Genomic DNA, 10,924 nt, shown 5'->3' with positions numbered 1-10,924 from the left:
TGCAGCGCTTGATTTGTAAAAAAATCATTTAGAGCGCTTTGCGCGATTACTTATATATTTCTTTAGTATTGCCATGTATAAAAAAAGAAGATACACAGATTGTAATCATACATCATAAATCAAAAGAACTGACGGGCAAAATCATGGCAAGAGAAAAAAAGCCAAAAGTGGAGAAAACCAACTGTCCACAAACACATAGAAGACAAGAGCTTCAGCAACATGTTAAAGCCCGTCAAGATTCCCGCCAATAGTGGCACCGTCATGTTGCTAAATGATAAAAAACATTTGATGAGAAACCGAATTCGGTGAAGTCGGACGTTAGTATGGTTTTACGACAAATGGAATATATGCATGGACATTTAGGACACAGATATTTCTTAACAGTCAACCAAATAATGAAAAGTGTTACATTTAATTGCAATGTTGTTATTTCGTTGGAAATCACGTTGAATAAATATATATATTTAAAAAAAAATGCATTTTGGCACAGCGGAAGGATTTTCTTATAGATTAAACATATAACGGATCAAACTAAAGAACTGCTTTTTCTTACAGATTATAGCAAAAAATAATGACGGACCCAACGTACATGTGCCCTACGATGAAGATGCACATGTACATGTATCACCTAAGAGTCACACATTTACAGTCACGTGAATGCATCAGAGATGACAGCAATTACTTCCCTTTGCAGTCACTCATCAAATATTTCTCATGCAGTAAATCAAACCAGACAAATCTGGAATCTGGCAGTAATCTAGACATATGTTTACCTGACCATACAGGTAAATAGAAAACATTTAGAAAGTAACTGTATTAACTAAGCGAGATTTCTTTTTTTTAATGATTATTATCTGAGTACTTTATAATAGGAGATGTGGTATGATTGCCAATGAGACAACTATTCACCAAAGTTCTAATGAAGTGGATGTAATTAATTATATGCAACCGTACGGCCTTCAACAATGAAAAAACCCATACCGTATAAGAGGCCCCGACATGAAAAATATGAAACAATTCAACTGAGAAAACTAACGGCCTAATTTATAACAAAACAATTTACGAAAAAAAAATATGACAGACATGAACCAACGACAACCACTGAACTACGGGCTCCGGACTTTAAACAGGCGCATAAAGAATATGGCGGGGTTAAACATGTTTTTTGAACACTTGACTCTATATATGTTGTTGGTTTTCCGTCGAATAGTTTCCGATTTTTTTTAGTAATCAATATTAATCATAATTTCTGTACTGACATGGTTTAAATGATACAGTTTACTGGCAAAAATTCAACTATTTAGAAATACTTGTACTAAATGATATATATATAAATAAGAAGATCTGGTATAATTGCCAATGAGGCAACTCTCCACCAGAGACCAAATGACACAGAAAATAACGACTATTGGTCACTGTACAGCCTTCAACAATGAGTTAAACCCATACCGCATAGTCAGCTATAAAAGGCCCCGAAATGACAAATGTAAAGCAATTCAAACAAGAAAACTAACGGCCTGATTTATGTACAAAATATTGAACGAAAAACAAATATGATTTACAACAACAAACGATAACCACTGAATTACAGGCTCCTGACTTGGGGCAGGCACATACAGAATTTGGCGAGGTTAAACTAGTTTGAAGGCGCGCCAACTCTTCCCCTAACCTGGGGCAGTGTTGTAACAGTACACCATAGTCCGTCAGACACCTTGTTTTATAACGTGTCTTGAGTGTTACGGTTAGTTCGTGCTGATGTTTTTGCTCCTAAACGTAAGATACATTATTTTCTTAAATATTTTCAGTCACGATCATATATATATATATATATATATATATATATAGAAGTCTATAAAAAGGACCAACCAGCAAATTTACTATGTACCGGATCGTCTAGAATAGACGATACTGTGCATTTTCTAGACGATCCGGTACATAGTAAATTTGCTGGTTGGTCCTTTTTATAGACTTCTATATTATTTTCCTCTGAATGACCTGTATTATGTTATTCACATAATCCCAGTGAATTTAAGTTTTCAGCTCTTATATCATGAACATCAATGATTATTTTAAACAACTTAGAGCTATTAAACAAAAACAAATTAGAACTGAACACCACTTATCTAATTTAACCCATTATGTGTATAATGAAAGTATTCCTAACGGACTACAAATCAAGCTTATGCCACAAACACCTGGCAATTTATCCAACACATTACTTCGCAAATGGGATCAAACCCTCTACCATTGTTCCAAGCGGTTAATGGTCCTCCTCAAACAACACTGCGAAGAATATCTGAAAACTCTTACTGGCGAATTTAACACCCTTTCAAATAGCTGCAAAAAAGATCTCACATCTGACAATTGTGATGCTATCAGTGCTCGCCTTAAAGACATAACAACCATACAATCTCAAAATTTGAGTGAAAGGCAGAAAAGAAAATTCCGTAAGGATGGCATCGAACATATCAATCCTTCTTTACCATCTGAAAAAAAGAGAAAACGAGTAAGGCGCTTTAAACGTAGGTCACTAGAGACTGATTCGCCCTCCAACATTGTGGTCAATCTTTCCAAACACCAGTTAACGGAAGCTGAAACATCTCTTCTCTCGAGAGGCTTAAATTTCTGTCCTTTACCTGCCCCTGTCAATGAAACTAAATTGTCGGAAGACCTTGACAATTTTGCCAGAAGTCTACGCATTAAGGAATATTTCGCGTCGAAGGAGAACAACAACAGATGCTCGGAAAGCGACTCAGAAATTTCAGAAGACGAAAACAACTACAAATTTATAAAAAAGAGTACTTGGATCCCTAAACCGAGCAAAAATGCCACCTTGGAATCATTTATTGACAATTCTAAGTCGGACATTATTAGAAATACAAGAAATAACAATAAACCTTTTGACAATCTTACCAATGAAGAACGAACTGACCTGAAAAACTTACGATCTAACGACAATATCGTCATTAAACCTGCAGACAAAGGCAGTGCAGTGGTTGTCATGGATAAATCTGCCTATATTCAAGAGGCTGAACGACAACTTGGCGATGCAAGGTTCTACCAAAAACTAGACTCTGATCCTACAACATCTTTTAGCAGAGAAATAACTGATAGTTTGGTAGAAATGCACAACGATGGTTTCATCGATGAAAAGACTCTAGAATATTTGAAACCAGAAAATCCAAAACCGGGCAGATTTTATCTTTTACCTAAAATTCATAAGGCCAATAACCCAGGAAGACCTATAGTTTCAGCGAACGGTCATCCGACGGAAAAAATATCGGAATTCGTTGACTTCCATCTTCGTCAACATGTTGAGGACTTACCATCTCACATCAAAGATACTACCGATTATCTTAGAAAATTGCAGGCCTTAAATCCACTCCCCTCCGACACGACACTTGTCTCTATGGACGTCACCTCCCTCTACACGAATATTCCACATGCAGATGGCATTGATGCATGTAAAGAAGTTTGGAATTCCCGACCAGTGAAATATCCACCTACTGAATGCCTGGTCAAAATGCTCACGCTGGTACTCAAAAACAACAACTTCACTTTTGATGGAGACCATTATCTGCAAGTTAATGGAACTGCTATGGGCACCAAAATGGCTCCATCATATGCCAACATATTTATGGGCAAATTAGAAAAACAACTCCTTGAATCTTCCATCGAAAAACCGCTTTCCTGGTTTAGATTTATAGATGATGTGGATATGAAATGGAATAAAAGTGACGAGGATTTAGATACATTCATCACTCATGCCAACAACATACATCCAAGTATCAAATTTACTCATGAGAAATCTAAATCCAAAATCACCTTCCTCGATACCTCCAGCTCGCTCACAGATGGCATCATATCCACTGATCTATATTCTAAGCCTACTGACACTCACCAATATCTGTCCCCTAAAAGTTGCCATCCTGCTCATTGTACTAAGAGCATCCCGTACAGTCAGGCACTCGGAGTCAAGCGAATATGTTCCAACTCAGAAACAACTAAAAAACAACTACGTCAACTCGAAACCCGCTTGAAGAGAAGGGGCTACAAACACAAAACTATCCAAAAAGGCTTTCAGAAAGCGGAAACTATCCCAAGGAGTAAACTGTTAGAATACAAATATAAAAAGAAAAATAAAAGGACTCCATGTGTTCTTACTTACCACCCATCTCTCAAAAACAGCTTCGGTGTCATTCGTGAGCATTGGAAAACAGTTGAAAAGAATTCCAAACTATCCAAGATTTTTCCCGAGCCTCCCATGATAGCTTTTAGGCAACCCAATAGTCTGCGTAACCTGCTGGTGCGGGCTGAAGTGTCTGATAATAGAAGTACTTCTGGAGAATGTCGTTCGTGTGATGAAAAACGCTGCAAATGCTGCCTACAGATGCATCACTCATCAACTTTTCACAGTAAGGCAACCGAAAATAACTATAAGATATTTTGCAATGTTAACTGCAAAAGTATGAATGTTATTTACATTCTAGAATGTTCGGTTTGTGGCCTCCAATATGTTGGTGAGTCAAAGCAGCCTTTCCACAAACGCCTCAATGGCCATAGGAGTGATATCTCTAAGAAGCCACTTCTCCCAGTTTCTCAGCATTTCAGACAGTCTGGTCACACACTTGATGACTTTAACCGCATGAAGATCCTAGTGATTGAACAGAACATTCACTGGAGTGATGCCCAGCGACAGGTTCGGGAAAGCTTTTGGATAAAGGAACTAAATGTGCATCATCCAAACGGCATCAATAAAAAATACTAAGTTTTATTTTTCACTCATTTTGGGTTGTAAATATACACAGTCACGTATATTTGAGTATTGAGTTTTGTTTTATATTATGATGTTCAGGATTTTGGATTAAATCAATAGACCAAAACTTACCTGTATTATTGAGCTATTTTTATACATATTATCAGTATTGTTAAAATAATTGACACCGAAGAAGGCTATTTGTTAAGCCGAAATATTTGTCAACACGATTTATTAACAACATCTTCGTATAATACCATCTTATATTAGTATCGTTGTGCAAATCTCTAGACTTATATATATATATATATACATACATAACAGACAAAATATCCAAACGCTATAGTCTTTTCGAGAAATACGTGTCGTGTCCGCTAAATCTATAAATCAAATTTTTTTTTAACTACAATAGGTTCGATGCTGCTGGAGGGCTGCCAGTCTTCGAGAGTATCGAATGTTTCGGTATTGCCGTGATTTAAAAAAAAAACCTTACAGAAGGCTATTTTGAAAACCAGTTAGAATTATATTTGATATTTTATTCCAGAAATAAAAAGCAGAGAACTTCGATTTGACTTTTCGAATCTTGCCATATCTGCCACACGTGGTCACATCGGGGACCCAACGAAAGACGCCATTGTAGTTAGCCATGCCACAATGAATAACACTGAAAACAGGTACAAACTTGTAGCAAAATGATAAAATAAAAATAAAAATAGATAAACACAAAACGACAATTAGTAGTAAATAATATATGAATGATATATAACTTAACACTGGTTATATACTATTGAACAAACGAATTCAAGGCAAACATAGAAGTGTACGTTCTGTGCTGTATCATGGTCTGAATGTTGTTTACAGAATAGAGAATAATGGGCCAGTTGTAATTTGATTGCTGCTACAGAAAAATAGGTAAACAAATTAAAGAATAGAGAAAAATGGGGTGTTAAAAATATAAAAAAGAGAGAATAATAGGCAAAATGTATAAAGAATAGAGAATATGGCTGTAAAAACCCAGAATTAAAGGACCCCTCATTTAAACCCTATTGTATGTTACTAAGATTGTAAATATGCACATTTATACCTACACAATTTGACTGCACAGACTTGTACAATATGGATTGATGCTTGTATAAAAGTCGGGGAAATGGCATACACGACATAAAGTGACACCTTTATGACATAGTAAGATTTTGTGAAGAAGTATATAAAGTGAAATTGAAATTATTACATTTATTTTCTTAGTCTTAACTCTGTGATACAGTTGTCAGACAAAGCAGAAGAATTAATAAACTACAAAACGAAGCCATGTCGGAAGAGGATATGTTCAGTAAAAACCAGGTAATGCTTAACTACATCAATATAAAAAATATTGATTTATGTAGCAGAAAAAAATAAAAATAAAACATTATAGTCAGTTTTCAAAGTTTTGTTCGTTAAATGGATACTTAGTATTTTTTTTTAACAAATCCTGAGCAAGTCCCGTAACAGAACGATAAAGTATTAAAGCAGTTTAGTACAGTAAGAAGTAATTTTATATAAATAAAAATACAACGTTCGGCTTATGTTATTAAATATCACCCTGGAGTTGTCGTATTAATATGTTATACTATTTCAAGTACTTAAAATATTATTAATGACAGCCCACAAAACAACCAAAAAACGATGAAAAACAGCAAAAAAAAATATTTTCTACAGTTGTCTTCTTTTTTTTGATTTTTTAAAATCCTATTTATTTATTTGCAAACTATTACAGACGCCTTGCTCTGGAAAGTATTTTGAGTTATGCCGCTTTATATACATCTAATTATTTAAATTTTTGTTTACGTTGCTATAAGGTCTTGATCGATCAGAATATGAATGAATAAGTACATGGTTGTGTAATTAAGCGATGTTCACAGGGGATCTCGATTTTTTTATATATATGTAAGTAGGCGATTACCGGCTATATATAATATAATATCCCGTTCCGCCAAACTATCATGTTGCGGATAAAGAGCACAAATACTAGAATCAGCCATGAACGTGTTAAGGTGGAAAAGTGAACAAAACTATGAAATACAGACTTGTCAATTTTCCCGATGTACGGAAACTTTAAAAAAAGTGTTAAAAATCAAAATGACACTTTTTAAATTTGATACGTCCGAAGCGCATTTCTGGATTTGACATTCTCCATTTTATAAGCTAAATACATAAAAGCAGACATTCGAATTATTAAATGACATTTAAGCACATGTATATATACCCATTCAAAGGCATATATAGTTCGTTAGATTTAAAACACTTATAAACGATATATGATTAGTGATATACGAGGCCCACTAATGCTTAAAATCCAACATGGAGATTTTGAGATGTTGCGAGGTAAACAAATAGAAAATATCCCGGAAGAAAGCCGGTTTGTAAATTTTGGTATGGGCGATCAATATGAGCTGATGCAAGTTTTTTTTAGCGTCTTTTAAAATTGAAAAAAAATATTTTGAATGCATTTCAGTTTACTGTAAATTAGAACAGGATAACAATTGTAAAATCATTCTTGGGGCCAACCCGGTTTATAGAAATTTCATAAATTGAATAGATACACATCTTTTCTTGCAGTAGAGAAAAAAGAGAGTTTGTATGTGAGTACTGTGGACGCAATTTCACAAAGTCGTACAATCTACTGATACACATTCGTACCCACACAGATGAACGTCCCTTTTCATGTACAGTATGTAATAAACGGTTCCGGCGGCAAGATCATCTTCGTGATCATAGGTAAGAATTGTAACAGGCATATAACACCATGCCAATATTTTCGTGAAAACCACATTACACAACACATGTTTTTGGTGTCCTATTAGACAAATAACTTCATTTGACCTTTAAACTAACATTCCGTAATACGTAACATGAATTGATAATCATCACCACAAAAACTTTAATTTTATAGACCCCTTCCTGGAATTTTATGCAATGCTCAATTCGTGTGGTTGTGGTTAACTAGACCCGTCGTTTGAATGTATGAAAGAAATAGATTTATTTTACATAGAGGAGGAAATCGAGCAAATTCTTAATATTGGTTTTGTAGTCCGAATTAATAATTTCATCAACTTCTTAATCTAGTATTTATTTAATAATGATCACCGAGTGTTCCTGCTTATCAAGATATTGTTTAATCAATAATCGCGAGTGTTCCAGCAAATTGCTTTAATCTATACACAAAAAAAAAAGAACGATTTAAAAGTTGCAGGATAATTTAATCAACTTAATATACTGTAGAATTATCATCAAGTATTAATTTAAGCAAGGTCTGTAAGTGTTTCAGCATTTATCAAGTAAGAGTTCATGCATGATCTGTGAGTGTTTCAGCATTTATCAAGTAAGAGTTCAAGCATGGTCTGTGAGTGTTTCAGCGTTTATCAAGTAAGAGTTCAAGCATGGTCTGTGAGTGTTTCAGCATTTATCAAGTAAGAGTTCAAGCATGGTCTGTGAGTGTTTCAGCATTTATCAAGTAAGAGTTCAAGCATGGTCTGTGAGTGTTTCAGCATTTATCAAGTAAGATTTAAAGCATGGTCTGTGAGTGTTTCAGCATTTATCAAGTAAGAGTTCAAGCATGGTCTGTGAATGTTTCAGCGTTTATCAAGTAAGAGTTCAAGCATGGTCTGTGAGTGTTTCAACATTTATCAAGTAAGAGTTCAAGCATGGTCTGTGAGTGTTTCAGCGTTTATCAAGTAAGAGTTCAAGCATGGTCTGTGAGTGTTTCAGCGTTTATCAAGTAAGAGTTCAAGCATGGTCTGTGAGTGTTTCAGCGTTTATCAAGTAAGAGTTCAAGCATGGTCTGTGAGTGTTTCAGCATTTATCAAGTAAGAGTTCAATCATGATCTGTGAGTGTTTCAGCGTTTATCATATATTAGTTCAAGCATGATGCGTGAGTGTTTCTGTGTTTATAATATTATATATTAGTTCAATCATGATCCGCGAGTGTTCCAGCGTTTATGATATATTAGTTCAATCATGATCCGTAAATTAAAATCTACAAGTTATATATTTTCTTTAGATACATTCACGCCAAAGAGAAACCGTTCAAATGTTTAGTTTGTGGTAAAGGATTTTGTCAGTCACGGACTCTGAACGTTCACAAGACAGTCCACATAAAGGTATGTATCTATAAGTAGGAAACTCGCAACATTCAAAACATAGTTCTTGTCTATTATCACATCTATACAAAAATGATCGGGGAATCCCCCAGTCTACATGTATACAACAGTCTGGCCAGAACATTGTTTGATTTCTACTAGCAAACACAGAATTTCTCATCAAATAGAATATTATGATAAGTATGTACAACTCATCAAACGTTTTGGAATTACAGTGGGCTGCTTAAGCAAAATTTTCCAAAAAAATCATGGGTCATTTTTCATACTCCAGTCGTGCGTTGTGACCAGTTCATTAACTTGTGTTCACAATGGTCGATAATAGCCACATGATTATTATAGTAATCCTTGTTACAAATAGTTGGACATCTTATAAAACTAAAGACAAGACTATGAAATTAAATGTCACTACATTTTTCTAGATATTCTATACATACAGTTAATCATTTAAGGCTGTTTAATATCATGAAATTACAATCTATGTTATAAAGCTATTTAATATCATGAAATTACAATCTATGTTATGAAGCTATTTAATATCATGAAATTACAATCTATGTTATAAAGCTATTTAATATCATGAAATTACAATCTATGTTATAAAGCTATTTAATATCATGAAATTACAATCTATGTTATAAAGCTATTAAATATCATGAAATTACAATCTATGTTATAAAGCTATTAAATATCATGAAATTACAATCTATGTTATAAAGCTATTAAATATCATGAAATTACAATCTATGTTTTAAAGCTATTTAATATCATGAAATTACAATCTATGTTATAAAGCTATTAAATATCATGAAATTACAATCTATGTTATAAAGATCTATGTTATAAAGCTATTTAATATCGTGAAATTACAATCTATGTTATAAAGCTATTTAATATCGTGAAATTACAATCTATGTTATAAAGCTATTTAATATCGTGAAATTACAATCTATGTTATAAAGCTATTTAATATCGTGAAATTACAATCTATGTTATAAAGCTATTTAATATCGTGAAATTACAATCTATGTTATAAAGCTATTAAATATCATGAAATTACAATCTATGTTATAAAGATCTATGTTATAAAGCTATTTAATATCGTGAAATTACAATCTATGTTATAAAGCTATTTAATATCGTGAAATTACAATCTATGTTATAAAGCTATTTAATATCATGAAATTACAATCTATGTTATAAAGCTATTAAATATCATGAAATTACAATCTATGTTATAAAGATCTATGTTATAAAGCTATTTGATATCGTGAAATTACAATCTATGTTATAAAGCTATTTAATATCGTGAAATTACAATCTATGTTATAAAGCTATTTAATATCTTGAAAGTTATAAAGCTATTATATATTGTATAAAATCAGTCAATGTTTTAAAACTATTCAATATAATTTTGTAGAAGAAAGAGAATAAAGAATAATGAATGACAACTGCTGTATAATATGGACAGGGACCAGATAATGTAATATTTTCATTCAATGTGGACCAAAGAGTTAGAGCAGGTCTACAGAAATTTTAATTCAGCAACGGGCAGATGGTAGTAGTGGTCAAAGAATTTACAACTAGAGACTTAAGACTGATTATTATCATGAAAACACTCATGAATACTTAAACCATTAACCCATTTCTAGTTGCATTGTGGTGGTTTTGACGCCATTTTCAGATCTGCTTACCCTTCTCAGGACTCTAAAAACCGGATTTGCTTCTAAGAAGGGTAAGCAGATCTGAAAATGGCGTCAAAACCACCAATCAATCAATCAAAATTAAAGGAATGTGATAAGTTATCCGTATTTACCTTCATTATGTACATTGCCGGTGAATAAAAAGAAAGGATTGCTTGCAACCACTCAGTCAAAGGCGTGAATATTTAAAATCTAAATTATCTTTTGTTTTAGATTTTAATAGTGTAATAAACATTTAGTGGGTGTTAAATACACCATATCCTACTCTGTAACCAGAGGTGTGCCTTTGAAAGGCAGGATCTTCACACAAGACAAGACAAGACAAGACA

The 10,924-nt window shown here is 33.4% G+C and overlaps 1 protein-coding gene and 1 long non-coding RNA gene across 2 annotated transcripts; both read left to right on the top strand.

Moving 5' to 3' along the window:
• Positions 1-608: 608 nt before the first annotated feature.
• LOC127732041 (uncharacterized) lies at positions 609-6,097 on the top strand. The gene is made up of 3 exons (XR_007996037.1): positions 609-785; positions 5,301-5,430; positions 6,002-6,097. It is a non-coding gene; the product is annotated as an uncharacterized LOC127732041 (long non-coding RNA).
• Positions 6,098-6,616: 519 nt separating this feature from the next.
• LOC127732244 (protein odd-skipped-related 1-like) lies at positions 6,617-10,538 on the top strand. Its single transcript, XM_052241325.1, has 4 exons — positions 6,617-6,624; positions 7,355-7,513; positions 8,796-8,895; positions 10,313-10,538. The coding sequence occupies exons 1-4, from the start codon at positions 6,617-6,619 to the stop codon at positions 10,331-10,333; spliced, it is 288 nt and encodes a 95-aa protein (XP_052097285.1). The 3' UTR covers positions 10,334-10,538.
• Positions 10,539-10,924: the final 386 nt, after the last annotated feature.

This window comes from Mytilus californianus, unplaced genomic scaffold (genome assembly GCF_021869535.1).
Source record: "Mytilus californianus isolate M0D057914Y unplaced genomic scaffold, xbMytCali1.0.p SCAF_22, whole genome shotgun sequence".
NCBI classification, from domain to species: domain Eukaryota; kingdom Metazoa; phylum Mollusca; class Bivalvia; order Mytilida; family Mytilidae; genus Mytilus; species Mytilus californianus.
Note: the sequence above shows the minus strand (reverse complement) of the source record. Positions and strands in the feature narration are given on the sequence as shown.